The sequence below is a fragment of the Erpetoichthys calabaricus genome, chromosome 10, assembly GCF_900747795.2.
Source record: "Erpetoichthys calabaricus chromosome 10, fErpCal1.3, whole genome shotgun sequence".
Taxonomy (NCBI): Eukaryota; Metazoa; Chordata; class Cladistia; order Polypteriformes; family Polypteridae; genus Erpetoichthys; species Erpetoichthys calabaricus.
In genome coordinates this window covers 153,282,269-153,299,515 of record NC_041403.2, presented here as the reverse complement: position 1 = coordinate 153,299,515, position 17,247 = coordinate 153,282,269, and the positions used below count along the sequence as shown (strand labels likewise).

General features: G+C 35.1%; 1 protein-coding gene across 1 annotated transcript in view; it reads left to right on the top strand.

Moving 5' to 3' along the window:
• snphb (syntaphilin b) overlaps positions 1-17,247 on the top strand; it is a 66,374-nt gene that overhangs the window by 33,162 nt on the left and 15,965 nt on the right. The window contains 2 exon segments of the mRNA XM_028812137.2: positions 3,537-3,633; positions 11,089-11,154. Coding sequence (XP_028667970.1) covers positions 3,590-3,633; positions 11,089-11,154 — 110 coding nt within the window. The 5' untranslated portion in view covers positions 3,537-3,589.

The following is a 17,247-nucleotide window of genomic DNA, read 5'->3' as shown; positions in this document are numbered from 1 at the left end:
TTCTGTGATTTCTACATCCTTATGTTTTAAAACCAATGTGGAGCTGTCTGATTTCTAGTAATGATACAGTGGCCTCTAAAGGACAAACACTTTAGGTTCCACTGGAGAACGCAGACAAATTACCATTTCTAAGTCTATATAATAAGGTACATACCCCACCTTAGCTGGGTCTACTGGGTACCCAAAGAAGGATTTTAAGTTAACTGCTTAAACAGTATCATATTTTACCTAATCTCTTCAGAATCCTACTTAGTTTTATAGGCCCCCTTTCTCTTCTCTGTGCTTGCCGCTCTGCCTATTTGAGTCGTAATTTTGCAGAGAATTTGTTTTGCATTGGAAATGTAATGTATCCACACCCACAAAAAAATCACCCAGCACAAACTGTATATCTTTTATGGCATTTATTATAATATTTGCTTGGTCTGGATTTGGGAAAAACCCCAACCTTTTCTTGAACTCCCTAGAGAACTGATCTTAAACTTGAATTATGCCATATGCTTTAGTTGAAGGGTGAGGAGCTTGCGATGTAAGTCTGTCCAATGGCCCTTTAAGGTTTCACCCAAGAGCAAGCTGAGAAGCCTCTCAATTCGTGAACTGCTGAATTAAGAGCTAATTGCATTTCTGGAAGTCATCTGGCCCAATTATGATGTTGATTTCATATGAATGAAGCAGTAATAGTATTTAGAGTTTTAATAACTTTTTCTGCTAAAGTTGTCTGTGGATTATAGGCTGTCTGATATGTCATTTATCGAAATGCAGATTATTCCATGAGTTGTACTATTCCTCATAACAAAAAATTACTAAAAAGCATGTTACAAAAACTGCTTTTAAAGAGCTGGTTTAAATTTAAATATCTGGAATTAATGCATTACTTTAAGTTTAGCATCTGAGACCATTTATTGTGAAAATAATTTTTGGGGATGAATACTTGGAAGAGACTGTATATGTAATTACATGTTTGTTTTATAGCTCCATTGTAATTTCTACAATGTCTACCATAATGCAGAATGCTGTAAACCACCAACACTATGTGTGATACTCAAGTTGAATCAGAGTAAGATGTCTGTTTTTGTTCCAAGCCAGAAATTTGTCTGTGGATGGGATATTGGTCTGCCAAGACTAAAGCCTTATTTTCCTTGTGAGAGCCTCATGAATGTCAATAGTACCATGTGTTTTTGAACCCTCAAGTTTTTTGCCTAGGCATACACACTAATTTTGCATGTACAATTTAATATTCTTATAATAACTGGCACGATTAGCTGTTGAGTGTTTTGGATTTTGTGTGGTTGTGGTAGGAGTTTTTAATACTAATTTGTTTTAACTAATTTGGCACACTTTTACAGTAGATATGTAATAATAATTAATAAATTATTATATAAAATTCAAAGTCCACTCACTCATCAAGAAAAACTGTTTCCCATTTAGTTAAAAAGATGAAATTTGGCAGGGTGACATATCTAGATCAGTAAGTATCCACTAAGAAAAGGACATTTCTTGCTATATGTAAAGCAGATTCATTATAAGTAACTGATGAAATGTTATTCTTTACATAGAACACAGCAATGGCATGGCTATGCTTGGCAATAATGATGCAAAAGTCCCAAACATAATTGCCCATAACATTCATCAGGTTGTGTTTTGATGTGAAAAATAGGCTAATGGCTTCATTGGCAATGTAAAATGTAACAATGCAGCAACCAAATTATAACATTTTGGTCAAAAAGTAGCTCAAGCGTATACAAATCAATTTAGGCTTTTCTGACAAAATATACATTCTTTGGCTTTATTTAAACCTGCTAACTATATTTCACCCCACTTACAAGATCATCTGCAAAGCATGAATTCAAGATGCAAACTAGCCACTCCTTCATAAAGAAAACTTTATTCCTGGAAAAAGTGTACCTTCTGCGTGTTATTGCTACAAACAGATTTGTCCCCTAACAGAATTGTTGTGGCTGAACTACTCATGAAGTAAAAGCATTCATACTTAATTTGCCTCATAGCTTTCTGCTCCATCTCGATGATAGAAGAGATACTGAATGCAAGCTAAGAGACAGTAATCCACTGGGACATACAATTATCAGCTCTGATCACAATTTTGCAAGTTGCCATATAGCTTATAGCTGGGACTGTATACATACTACAGGATACACAACATATACTGTACATGGGCCTTAGGAAATCAATAAAATGGCAATTTCTGCAAATTATTTTTAGCAAATGATACATTCAAAACTGACACTTTAAGATGTAATTCCATTTGGGAAATTCATTTCTTAAACGGGGAAGGAATGTGTTGTCTATACTGTATGTGGAATGTTTTAGAAAACTGCAGGAAAATGCTTCTATTGAGTCCATAATGCATGGTAAGCCATTAAGGAGTTAAAAGATGCTCAGAGTTTGGTACACTGTCGTTTTCAATTAGATAGATAGATAAATTAGTCAATCATATTTAATTTGAAGACTATGAATAGGGATGTCTTGACTATTTTATAATTATAATTGTCATTGGATGGCACCGTGGTGCAGTCGTTAGTGTTTCTGGTTCAATTTCTACTCGTTTCTGTGTGTGGCTTTCTTTATGTACTCTTTTTTTTTTCTAACTCTTTTAAAATGTTAAATTTATTGGTAATTCTAAATTGGCTTAGTGTCGGAGCATGTGGCTGAGTCTTTATTGTAATGGACTGATGTACTTACTAGGATTCGTTCCTGGCTTATGTTTTTTGCTGCCAGAAAGACTCCAGTTTATGGGGAACGTAAACTAAATTAGTAGTTTACATAAACAAAAATACACTTTCCTAAGTAATCCATTTAAATTTTATTATCTCAGAACTGAAAAAAATCATCTGACATGTTTGGAGTATTCCAGTTTTTATGACTTTCTTCATTGATTGATTGAATTAGAACAAATGTAAAATTTACAGAGATATTTCATGGTATTAGGCTTAAATTATAAACAAAATGGGAAATACTAGCAAAATTAGACTTAAAAGAGAACAACAAGGTTACTCTGTATGTGAGGACAATTGTAATATATACAACAAGTCAAAAATCTAGCGTATATTTCTAGTAAGTATAGTCCTTAGACCAGACATAATGAAGCAAATAGTGAGATGGGACATATTCTTCATATACATACATTATGCAAATTAATTTTAGCTCTGTGCTTCTTTAAATAAAACTAGGTATAGCCAGCACAGTAAACATGTGCCAGGAAAGTACTTTATAACAAGGAGAATAGTTTAAAGTTCAATAGCTTAATGTTCAATGTTGCAATGATAGCTTTTAAATTCATGATAGAAAAGGAAAGGACTTAAGCATAGATTTGAATATTGGCATCAAAGCTATTTTAGTCTTTTCTAGAGAACATCTATGCAGTAAATTCCACAAACCTGAATAATACATTTAAATAAAAAAATTCTTTGTTTGTGTGGTTTGTTCCTTATGCTAATGGTCCGTTTGGTGTAGCAGCATTTGAAATCCAAATATCCTAAACAGCACTGTAAAGTGATCTTTGCATATCTATTTTCTCGCAGGTAGTTCAAGATTGAAAAAACCGTGCTCACGCTCCATAGCGGCATCCATCTCCATGTCTGCTCCAACGAGCCGGAAATCTTTGACTGGATCACGCAGGTAATAGACAGTCTATTAAAAAAACAAAAAGTTTAAATGATATTTCCTGTCTGTATTTTTGTTTGGATTTCTTCTTGTGTATGTAGCGGTTCAGCGTTTAGCACTGTTTCTTCACAGTTTCAGAAGAGCATGCTTAGATCCCAGTTGTAGCTAGTGCTGCCAAGTGTGCTCATTGCAAAGTATGCTTACTGTACATGCATAAGGTCAATTTAATTTTGAAAATAAATTTCAAGTTTGAAGTTACCATTGTACATACATAATACAATGAAATTATTACTTGAGTGTCTCACATAGACTAGTTACAGTCCTACAATACCAACATCAGACAATTAACAAACTCTTGTGCATTGAAAATAACATCAGGCAAAGTATAAGAGTATGAATCCGGCATGTCCACAGGAGTTGTTAGTATGAGCAATTGTGGAGTAGCCTTAAAACTAACAAGTTTTAATTCTGTATTTTAATTTTCATTCTCTGTGTGTGTGTGTGTGTGTGTGTGTGTGTGTGTGTGTATATCATATATATTATACCGTGTTTCTCTGAACACAGGGTCTTATATTAATTTTTGCTCCAAAAGATGCACTAGGGCTTATTTATGTACAACAATATACATTTATCCAAATACAGTCCTGTCATCTTCTTCTGGAATATCGTCGGAACTCTCCACATTCAAACCCTGAATATCTTGCTACGCTTTTAGGATTCTCCAGGATCGATGTGCGTGCTTCGATGTTTGATGAATGGTTCGATGTGGTGAAGCAAAATGCCAACATACTAATGCATTCGTGGTGCTTTTATATTCAAGCATTGCATATTCCCCAAAGTAATGACACAATACAGTTTAAAAGTCTCACATGCCATCTTCTGTTCTGTCTTTTTTTTTTTTTTTTTTGCACCTTTACAATACCATCAGAATGTATGGTGGCGTATTTGAGCCACAGAGAAAAAAAATTACATAATGAAAATGTCTATTTTGTGATTTAAAGTGGAGATTTCAGCTTTAAACTCAAAATGTCCTCTTTAACCTCGTAGTTTACTTTATCATTAAAGTAGACTGTCGTAAACGTCGTCTTAAAACCGACCCAGTTAATTGCCATGCGCTTCTGGGGCTTCCTCCTGACCTGACAGCAGTGGCAAGCAGCATCACCACACAGAACACATTAAATTTATAATATTCCAGGTCTCTGCACATTTAGAATTCTTAGATTTATACTTGATATCACTTTCATGATGAAATGCATTAAAATATGGAGGTTACATTTTACAGATAAATCGTTAACTTTGTTTAAATAATGAATACAGTACTGCTAACAGTTACACATATGGGGTGGCAGAGCAATAGCGCTGCTGTCTCTCAGGGAGTCATGTCCCTTGTGATCCCTGCCTGGAGTTTGTGGTGTTTTCCTGGTGGGTTTCCACAGTGTGCTCAGTTTTCCATCCAAAGACATGAAGGTTTGGGGATTTGGTGAAGATACAATGACGCCAATGTATGTGTGTGCTTGTGTTCACCTTGCAATGAGCTGATGCCCCGTCCAGGGATTTTGTTTCTGTCTTGTGCCGATGCTGCTGGAATGGGCGCATCCCTGATTGATGAATGTAGTTATTAAACATCCTTTTCAGAGATTTGTGGCAAGGTGTCCTCGGAATTTAATGGAAGTTTCGGGCACACGCGTCACATCGCATGAAGTATAAACCTGGCCTTGGGTACCTTGCTTTTCAGCTGACGATCTTGACTAGGGCTTATTTTTGGAGTAGGTCTTATTTTCGGGGAAACACGATATATAATATACACTAGAAGGCTCTGCCATCCTGTTCGCTTTGCTCGCTAACCTCTGGGCGAACTTCGTGGATCTTCTGCTCACGTATGGGGAAGCGATTGTTACATTTGCATAATAGAACTAACTATTTTAACATTACAGCGAGTAATTAACCATAGTTAAAAAACAGTAAAATGTAATAAATTCAAAGAAAATTATGTTTCATGCTGTGTTTAGAGGGGTTCGTTCTGTTTGGCTCTGAAATTTAACATGCAAATACTTTTTAAACTTACACACTTTCACTGTAAAAATTCAGTACAAATAATTTTTTTAATTAACTTTTCGTCAATATCTCACTGAATTTTGATTCCGTGTTTGGACTTACATCATGACAACGCAATGTATAACTGCCGTGAGTAAATATCGTTTCTTTCTCTCTAATAAATTAAGCAACTTTTTTGAATGTTTGTCCCTGTGATTTATTTGTCATAGCAAAAGCTATCATAATGGGAAACTTTAAACATTTTTTAATATGAATGGCATATCAAGATCTCCTTTGCTGTCTGTTATCTGCGAAAGATGTACTACATTACCTTTCTTGTCGCCTGTTAAAATTTTACATGTCATTGCCATGTAATTGATTGACACTTTTTGTGTTAATTGGTTTGACTTCATCATTCTTCGGTGCTAGGATTGCCCCTGTACTCATTTCTTCTGTTGATTAACCCTTCGGGATGAAATTCTTCAATAAGATTTGGACATAAGTCTTCTTTTATTGGGAACTTAAAGTGAAAAAAACGTAAAAATTTATAAGAGCGGAGAGCGCAGGAACTGTGTCTGACAAAAGCATTCACATGAATCAGAGGTGAGAGGACTGGGGGCGTGGTTGAAAATGGTTGAGAGGAGGGCGGGACTTGAAAAAAATCTCTTGGCAAGAGTCTCGTCTCAAAATTTTCATATATATATATATATATATATATATATATATATATATATATATATATAATAACTTACATATTTATAGATATAGAGTGATGGATGGCTGGGGCCCTTTTCCTGGCCTGGGAGGCCGTACTTCTGGAAGGACTGGGGAAGCAGATGTACACTGGGCACTGCCTCCCCCAGATCAGTAGATGGCACCCCTCCTGGGTTACAGTGGCACCTCGGATTCCCCTATAGGATCTATGGGAGTTGGTGTCTGCCGCAGCCCTGTTGGGTTCTGTGGTAACCACCAGGGGGAGCTGCAGAGCCCTACTTTGGGCTTTCACCACACCTGGGAGTGATTCCATACCTTGTTAATGAGCCACCTGGAGCACTCCCAGGGGCAGCATAAAAGCACCTGCCTGTTGTCATTCCAGGAGTAAGAGTCGGGAGGTTGAAGATGAAGCTTGCCTGAGGAGGAGGGGAGGCGAGAGAGATGAAAAGACAGTGCTGTGGACTTTGTTTACTGTGCTTTTATACTGTGCTGTGCAAGTGGGAGATTTGGGGAAATGTTTCCCATTGTAAAATAAAATGTGTGTTGTTCTGGACTTGTGCCTACACAGCACTTTCCTTTCTGTTGACCTGTTCTTTTATGTCAACTTTTTAATAAGAGTATAGCATCAAGTCAATGAAACTTTTGGGATATTGATCTGGTCAGTTAAGTAACAGAGGGGGTTGTTAATCAGTTTTAGCTGCTTTGGTGTTAATGAAATTAACAGGTGCATTAGGGGAGCAACAATGAGGTGACCCCCAAAACCGGAATAAATGGTTTGACAGGTGGAAGCCACTGACATTTTTCCTTCCTCATCTTTTCTGACTTTTTTCACTAGTTTTGCATTTAGCTATGGTCAGTGTCGCTACTGGTAGCATGAAGCGATACCTGGACCCTACAGGTTGCACAGGTAGTCCAACTTCTCCAGGATGGCACATCAATACGTGTCATTGCCAGAAGGTTTGCTGTGTCTCCCAGCACAGTCTCAAGAGCATGGAGGAGATTCCAGGAGACAGGAAGTTACTCTAGGAGAGCTGGACAGGGCTGTAGAAAGTCCTTAACCCATCAGCAGGACCGGTATCTGTTCCTTTGAGCAAGGAGGAACAGGATGAGCACTACCAAAGCTCTACAAAATGACCTCCAGCAGGCCACTGGTGAGAATGTCTCTGAGCAAACAATGAGAAACCCACATCATGAGGGTGGCCTGAGGGACCGACATCCTCTAGTGGGCCCTGTGCTCACTGCCCAGCACTGTGGAGCTCGATTGGCATTTGCCATAGAATACCAGAATAAGCATGTTAGTCTTGTGTGTTCTTGATGATTATGAACATTTGATACATTTGCAATTTTTTAAAAAGTTTCATTGTTTATTATTTGTTGCTGTGTGCCATATAGCAAAGGTTCTGGTAAAAAACAAGTATTCCATAATTAAAAAGGTAATTCACATTTATAATTACACCACAAGAATTGTGAATGTCTAGCTGAAGAACAAAAGCACATGTATAAATATATAGAAAGTTTCTTTTAACAGCAAAAAAGCTGTAGTGGAATTAATGATTTAAGATGATTAAAACCTATGTGTTTGTATATTTTCATTTAAGCAGTGTTTAATTGCCAATATAAATTAACTGACTTGTGTGAGAATATATATATCTTTATTCATCTGTTTTTGTAGTTGGAGAAATGGTGAAAACTTTTTTTTTTTTTTTTATTAAGCCTTGTTTCAGATAGGTACATTACAGAAAAAAGTGTAACAGCTGTAATGTGACCGCTTGTAATTGTGAGACACTTTATTTTCTTTTTTAGCCATATATATTATGAATATGCATTTTTGTATATATTTTATTGAAGTATATATTTTAAGGAAATGATTACATTATGACCCAATGCTTCTAGAGTTCTAGAATATGCTTTTGCCTCCCACCTTGTAAAAGATTATGTGGGTTCAGAAAAATGTATGACTGGATGGATTTGTGTGTATATATTTGTATGTGAACACAGCAATAGCTAATTAAAGCAAATGCTAAATCTCTGAATTACAATGTGTGTTTCATTTGTTTATCAATGTCATCTTTAGATGAACTTGGCTTTAGTGACATAACCTGAACCTGGGTGAAGTAGAAAACGTACTTCAAAAACATAGCCTAAACAGTCTTCACAGATTAAAGACAATAAAGAATCCTTTTTTTTTTTTTTTTTTTTAATATAAATAAAGGTGTTTAAGAAGAACACACCTAAACAGACACACCACAAGCACATACCAGATCCACATTAGAACCCAATCTACAATTGAATGGACCGTTCAGCCCAGTAAAGCTTATCGGTCTTAAATGCTTAATTCTTCCAAAATAGTTCTACTGTCTACCACACTACCTGGCAACTTATTCCATGTGTTTTTAGTTCTCTGTGTGAACAAAAACTTTCTATTGTTTGTGAAAAATGTACCCTTAACAAGTTTCCAACTGTATCTCCTTGTTCTTGCTGAACTCATTTTAAAGTCTCGATCTACTGTACTAATTCCCTTCATAACTTTAAACACTTTAGTCAAGTCTCCTCTTAATCTCCTTTTGATTAAACTGAAAAGGCTCAGCACTTTTAATCATTCCTTATAACTCATTCCCTGTTGCTCTGAAATCTGCCTTGTCACTATGGACACTTAGTGATAACCAGGAACATAGTTTATAACAGTAAATTTTATATAGTAATCAAGTTTTTTACAAAAGTAATACATAGCTCTCCGTACAGCCTTGTGTTGCTTAAAAGTTTATACTTAATTTAGACATAACTTTCAGAATCTGCTGCACAACAGAAAATGATGTTCGAAAACATCCATGGAGAAAAAAGCAAAAACAATTTTACTCGTGTTGCATAATTCACATATGTTATCCAGTTGCTTGCTCAAAATGTGCAAAAAAATTACTTTTGTGCTAAAATATTGTAAAATAGTTACTTATAGAATTATCAGCATGTACATTTTACAGGGAAGCCTAAAGACTCATGGGAGTAACTTTTTGAATTGAAGACTAGGATTCCTGACCAATGAATGACAGGGAGGGAGGGAGGGAATGGGTCTTTTTTGGTCAAAAGTTCTGTCTTCAATTTCTGTCCATTCTGCATTAAAATATGAGATTAAACATTTTTCTCAGCCCCCACTAAAAGTTGCACAGTCATTTTTGGGTGAAATATTCCTTTAAGAAAACTTCTCCATACAAAGTAATTTTTATTTTTTAGCAAGGATGTACAAATGTAAAAAACTTTATTAAACAGATTGAAAAGGTTATATACATTACTACAGTCTCATCATACTTCCAACAAATACTAATATTGATTTTAAACCATACCCTTTGTCATTATTGATTTTAAAATTCTAATAGTACTGGAAATAAGAGACCCTTTAGTTACTCGGCTCAAGTATTGAGGATTTAAACCTTGACATACAGTAATTGCAACATTTGAAACCTTGAAATGAGACAGTGGCCACTGCCTTGACAGAACAGAGTTGACCTTTTTACTAATTTGTGCGCTTTAGTGACCTTTAGGTAAGCCTGGTCAGTAACACTGTGCAAAATTACTGGAAAATAAGCTACATAAAAACATTTTCACTTTAGTGAAGAAAGTATAGATGGGCTTTCATTTTATTGGTTATACCTTTTGTCAAAATCTGCTTTGGCTTGCATATGTATCAAATTTTATTTGCTTTATTAACCTATTCTTCCTTTTTATTATGTGCTTACACTGATACAGCACTTTTATAAATCTCTCTTCTGTTCTAGATTGTTTTTCTAGATATTGATTTGATTGCTTTAGAGATCTTTTAAATACTTTTGCACAGTATTTTAATGACTGTAGTGCTTTTTTTATTTTTTAATTGTGCTAATTTCAATTTTTTTTCTAGGTTTTATTTTTGCATGGAAAATAAGTTTGAAAGTCTTGAAATAGTAGATGTAATTTCTATAATGCTTCTACTATTGGATATTGCCATCAGTAATATGTTATATACTCTGTGTGTGTGTGTATAATATAAAATATAAATTCTGAAATTAAGTAAACCATCTGAAATTGCTGAATTTCCTTTAATGATCAAAGCACTAAAATTAGGACAGACATGTCTGTCTATAGGATAATTTTGCTTGTTTCATTCTTTTTCGTGTCACCGTTTTTTTTTTTTTGTTTTTTTTTTAATCAAACTTTCTAAGTAATTAACTTTTCAGATAAAATGGGCGTCATGGAAAGAATTTTACTACATTCATGTTACCAACACCACATGTGTTGAAACCCAGTAGCTCACTATGAATTTGTACATCATGTTATGTTTTACCTGTACACTGAAGCATTGCATATGTTACATTACAGGTATTATTTATTAAATCTGCCTCTGTACAGGAGACAGTAACTCTGCTTCCAGGACTACCTTAAATGCACCTTGAATCTTTATTTTGAATTTTATGTTTTAATTTTTCCAAGAGTTATTGCTGTTATCTTGAATGCTTACTTGATTGATTTATTTATATACTGAGCTTGTGGGCAGGATTCTGTATTGGAAAAGAAGCCATATTTTGATATTGGAACATTCAGTATTTTATGGGGTAGTGCGTGGATTATAATGGCAGAAAACAGGATGAATATAATTTAATACAATAAATCTGACTGAAGGGGAAGAGATTCCTTTGTTTCAAGTCTTGTTAAAGAGAGAGCCTATACTTTACCTTTTCTTTTTCTCCTCAGATTCAACCCCTTGAAGGCACTGCAGCCGAAACGCCGTTTGCAGCAAATGTTGTCTTCCCCTTCAGCGTGAGAATTTATTGTATTTTTTTTTTCCCCACACACACTATTCATTTTCATTAGAATAGTTGTATATATTTATGCTTTTTGTGCAGTACAAATAACATCAGAGTTTGATACTTTAAATGAAATGATTACTTTGATCTTAAATGTAACTTGGCATACCAAAAATATATTTATTCTTTTTACCAGAGTCATTAGTGAGTAACAGTAACAGAATTAAGAGTGGTGCTTTTGTGGAGTATAGAAGGTGTTTTTTTTTTTCCAGTTTTTGCATGATTATGCTTGGTAGAAGATGCCTGGTCTGGAAAAGCTATTGGGAAATAGTTGGAATGTATTATTTAAACAAGGAATATCTGCGCCCCCACTGTGAATAAGTGTTAATATTCACCAGTTACTTGGATCAAAGAGCATGTTGTAGCTTACTCACCCTAAAGAGCAAACTCTGATTTGTGTACCTGGCATTGACAACTGTATAGTGGGAGACTTGTTAGCCTTTCGATTCTTGGAGCTCAAGGTACTTGGAATTCAACAAGATGTTTACTTGAACCAGTAATATTGATTGATTGATTGATTTTATTCTTCTGAGCATTTATTTCAGTACAAAGTCCTGTATAGGCCGAGCTTATCCCAAGCAAAATTGTGCACAAATGTACAAATATAAGTATTTCTGTTTAAAATTGGTAGAATTGTTTAGACTCCTGTTCCTAAAAAATACTTTTCTCCCTGGTGTATGATTTTACTTAAACAGTCCCCGTTTCAAACAATTAGCTTAAACTTCAATAAGAAAATTAAAACATTTGCAAATATACAGGAGTAGATAGCTGAGATCATATGCATTCTGCATATGATAAACCGACCACCCATTGGCTTCAAGATGTTTGAGAAGTAACACTGAAACATAATGTGGTTTATTTGAAAATAGACAGACATTTACCTGTGCACTGTATTAACTTGTGGTCTTTATGCTAGGAAACGGCAGTAAAGAGGAAGAAAAATACTTGAAGCATACTTTCTTTAATTTATTGACAGTATGTTCTTTCCTGGAAAAAGCTGCAAATTTTGATTTGCAAAGTAAAATAATTTTTTTTGCAGTGAAGTGTGGGAATCACCTTTCTTTCATTATGAGATGTTAACTAGTTGGCATGGTTTATTAAGTACTCCACTGCTCATGTTTTGAAATATTCTGAAGCCTGACGCTCTAAGTCAGGGTTGTGGAGAGCAGAGACTTTCCCAGTAGCTTTGAGCACAAAGCAGAAGCCAGCACTAGATGTGATACCAGTCCATCACCTGGACCACACCTGTACAGAAAGTAACAAGCTAAACTACAGCCCAGAAGGGGAATGTTTCATCTTTTATTATGGAAGAGGTCCAAAATTAGTGAGATGCGACCTTATGTACTATGTCCAAGATCACCGTGTCTCTTTCTATGCAAGCTACAGTTTCTTTAACTCGGTAAAATCTCAGCAGGCCACTGGTAAATTTTGAATCTGCAAAAAAAATACTTTGAGTAGCAAACACTTCACAAAGCCAGTTGTTACATGATTAAGATCTGATTTGATGTAAAAGGTAGAAGGTCTGGTTCTTCTTCAGGGAATGTATTCAGATGCTGCTTATTGTATACAGTAGAAGGGGATATGTTCAATGTACAGTGGAAAATTATGAATAGTAAAATATCTCTAGGCAGCCCCTTACAGTTCCCCACAAGAACAGTGAATGTTGTTTGACCTATACCTATAAAAATGTATAGCATGTTTACTATACAGTAAAGGCTAGATATGCTGTGTATGAAATGTTGTAGAAGTCTAATATAGCCAGAGTTAAATTATAGCTTTGTTTCATAAAAAGATAAGGAAGTTGAGATCTACATATGAGGAGGCACACTCCTTTACTTTCACTCTGGGTGAGTAAGAGTGAGGGTACAGGAGCTGTGCATCCTGTTTCCTATGGCATTGTGCTCTGCAGTGAATATGACAGTTACAGTATGAGGATCTTTTGTTTTTTGTGTGAGATGACACCTCAATGAGTGATGCAGAAAAAAACTGCTGCCTGTCCAGAGTCCTGTTTTATAGTGAAAATGTTTTTTTCTTTTTCTGTAATAAGAACAGTTTCAAGTTTATAAGATGTATGGAAGATTTAGCCTTTTTTCAAGAACGCTAAATTATACTTTTGGTAAATAAGAATATTGTGCATTAGAAACTCCATATAGAAACAGACTTTTTGATCATAGCTGTGAGAACTGTATTGAGAATATTAACTAAGATTGACCTCTAATTTTCATTTTGCAAACGTTGTAATATACTATGTGTGTTATTGAGCTGCTTTTGGGGGGACATCATTGTTTACTGCTCTCTGAAGAGACGGTCCTTTATATTATTGCAGAATCAGTGATTCTGCTCAGAAGTCTTCCCATGTTTCTGAGCTACCACAGAGCATTAGCCTAGTAAACCTGCTGCTGTTTGACAGATTATCCTCACAGTCCAAAACTATATTATTATTGCCTTTAGTAAATTACCAGATGTTACCATGTCAGTATTCCGATGGCTTTATTGCTCAGAGTAAAATGTTTAGTGCTCAGAATTGTGCTCTTAGTCTACAGTATAATCACTTAGCTTTGCATGGTCATCTGAAAAATGTCAATGAATATTTTATAAATATTAATGGTGTTTTAGTTGTTTTTCTGGTATTCTTAATGCTTAACGGAGTTTAAAATTAGCCGGACCAGTCTGAGATTTTGTCGATTATCAGAGTCTTAGGAATTTTAACACTTTTGACTGGACATATATTTCAACAATAGTATAATTTCAAGGTGCTTTACAGTAGGTGAAAAAGTATAATGATATTACATAACAATTTAAACAGGGTGGAAATTGCACTATTAAAGAGGCCACAATGCTTTTAGAAAGCCTTTGTACAGGCAACGACTGAAAACATCTAAAGGTATGTGCAACCATTGCTTTTGACTTCATCCCTGAAGAGATACTCGGGTAGAGGTCACCAGTGACACAATTTTCCATATAATTCCTGCTTCCACAAAGTTTCATTCAGCTACTTTGCACTTTCAGGTAGCCCTGATTCTACAGTATATGATTCTGATCTTACTTCTATATAATGTATATGTAATTTTTTTTAACTATTCTTTTCGCAAACTGTAGACAGATCAACCTTTTGTAGGTAGCAGCAATGCTGGTTTACTAGTGATAAACATTTCCTTTCTTCTTTAGGTCATCTGTGTAGATCTGTGTCTTTTGCTGTTTTCAAATCTGTCAAGGTTTTTGGAGTTAAATCCTATGTGGGAGATAGTTGTGATGGGCAACAAGTGTCTCTATTCCAACATTATTATAATTATATCTATTATGATTCAGTGCCTGTTAAAAGTTTTTCCCCAATATGTCTTTTTTTTTATTGGTCCAACATTGAATCACAGCAGATTTAATTAGGCTTTTTTGACACTGAACACCAGAAAAAGTCTATTCAATGTTAAAGTGAAAACAAAGTTGTTCTAAATGTGTTACAGTTTAAGGCACAAACTAATTGATTTCCTAAGTATTCACCTCCTTTTACTATGATTTTACACTTAAATCCTCACTGATGCAGCCAGTTAGCTTTAGAAGTCACATAATAGTTAAATGAGCAGTCAAGGAGTAAAGGATAAAGGAACCCTCAAAGCAACTGTGTCAAGGTTATAGAAGAACACAGAAAATTTTAAAAGTCACTGAATAACTGTGACACAGTTTGGTCAGTCATTAAAAATGGAAATGAAATGACACAGGTATAAATCTGCCGGCATGCCATCCTCAAAAACTGAAAATGCAGTGGCAATAGTGAGGGTGGCCACCAAGAGACCTATTACATCTCTGAAAGAAATCTTCAGTGGCTTTGTGAGAGGCTGCAGGCAACAACTGTTGCCTAGACACTTCACCACTTGCTGCTTTGCTTTATGGGACAGTACCAAAGAGAAAACTACTGTTTATCTTGTATGACATTTCAGCTAGAGATTGCCAAAAGGCATAAGGGAGAATTTGAAATCCAGTGTAAAAGGGCTCTGTGGTCTAAAAGTATAATTGAGCTTTTTGGTACTTGTAATAGCCCTCTCACAGACTTTTCTTTCACAATACATGAAGACCTTGAATGTTGTAAACTTCATGTCACTTTTTATTCATTTATTTTAGAGCTCATAAAAATTGTGCACTCTACATATAAGAGAGAAAAAAATAAACTTTCATGTTTGTTTGTTACTAATAAGAGTGCCTTCCTTTTAACTTTACCACAAAGGTGTATTGAACATCTAATTCTAAAGATAACAAAAGAACTAAAAATGTGGTGGAGGAATCAAATCTTTTTATCTAACATAGCCTATGTATCTTAAGTATATGATATTTTGTTTAATTTCTTAATATATTTCTGCATGTGGAACATTTACACAGGTAACACAGGGTGTGGTTTTGTAGTTCATGACTGAAATGTCTTACCACTACATAGATATTGTGTATGTGCCACAGATCAAAATGCCAAGGATTCAAATGGTCCTCATACTTTGCAAATCATGCATTCTACTAGTATGTTTACTCCTAGCCCAATTCTTTTTAAATCTCTTTTCCAACAAGGTTCATGAAAGCAAGCAGAATATCATGTCAGATGTTTTGAAAATAAGTAACTGTCTGCTAATCCTTTCATTAGACTAAAACAAGCCTCTTGTCTTTTATACCATATAATTATACCTTAAACAATTTCTCTATAATATTGATTTCTCTATATTAATATTGATCATCAAAATTCCGATTTTTAAATTATAGAATTTCTGATTTGTGTAATTAATATTCAGTTTGAACAGTAGCTACTACAGGTTCTAATAAAGGATTTTACTTTTCTGTTACTTTCCCCACTTTGTAGGGAGCTGTGCAACTCTTTGTGGCACACTTTTTGGAGCTGGACACTCTCGGCTAGCTCTATGGAGAGTTGCTTCCAAGAGAGTGGGTGAGCTTCCTGCTCCAAAGAGAATGAAGTGTATGCACCCAGTTTTTAAAGAAAGTTGTAACCATTGGCTGAATCATAATCCCCTCAATTTACACTTAACATTATCTGCTTGGAAGTGCATGTTGTCCACCAGAGTGAAAAGGATGCAGCTTGCTATTACAAGCTGAAAATGTAATTATAAATGTAAGTGTTCTTGTCTGTAGGAATCTTTTCAGACATGTCAACTCATGGATCAGTTAGTTTTTGTTATCGGATGAAGCTTAGAATGCAAGCTTAAAGAATCTTGGCAGAGCTGAAGCTTTAACCATTCATTTTAGTGTTTACTGTAGAATGCAAGTAGGGGTAGTGTACTTGGCTCTCAGTGTCCCTTTTAAGTCTACTCTCTTAATGGACTTTGTGTGCCCCTGAAAGTCTAGCAAAAGAGGACAAGTGCCTACTTTGGATGTTTCTGTATTGCATGTATAGGACAATGGCCAGTCAAGCACACTCAGGACCATATTGTTGCATATAGTTGATAGGAGAGCCAATACATGCTGGTGTGTTTACAAAAGCCACAAACTGTTCCATGGAGTGCGTAATTTATCTGTAGTGTTTGTTTGTTTGTTTGTTTATTTATTTATGTATTTATTTTTTGTGTATAGGTTACTAGGTGAAGTAACTGAATGACATGCACTTTAGTATAGCATTTAAGTGTGAAAGTTTCATATTGTGACAGCCCAAATACACAAACACACAGTACAGTATAGATAGATAGAGATAGATAGATAGATAGATACTTTATTAATCCCGATGGGAAATTCACAAATTTCACAAAATATATGTGTATGTATAAAATTTACAAAACTAACTCATTAATAGTAACGACCTTTCATCATATTTCAATGGATGTTATGTTTAATAAAGAGGGAAAAATCATTGTTGCATAGAGCCTGATGTATGCGTATGTTTGTATGTGAGGGTCCCTCCAGAATGTTTAAGCCATAAAACTTAAATATACATGGAATATTCTCTGGTGTGGATACATGATGTGTGTAGCTGAATGTAGTGGCAGATCCACATTTTAGACAGTGGTGTTTTATGTCTATATCATGGTGGTTTTAGTTCCTTGCTAAATCATACCAAGAC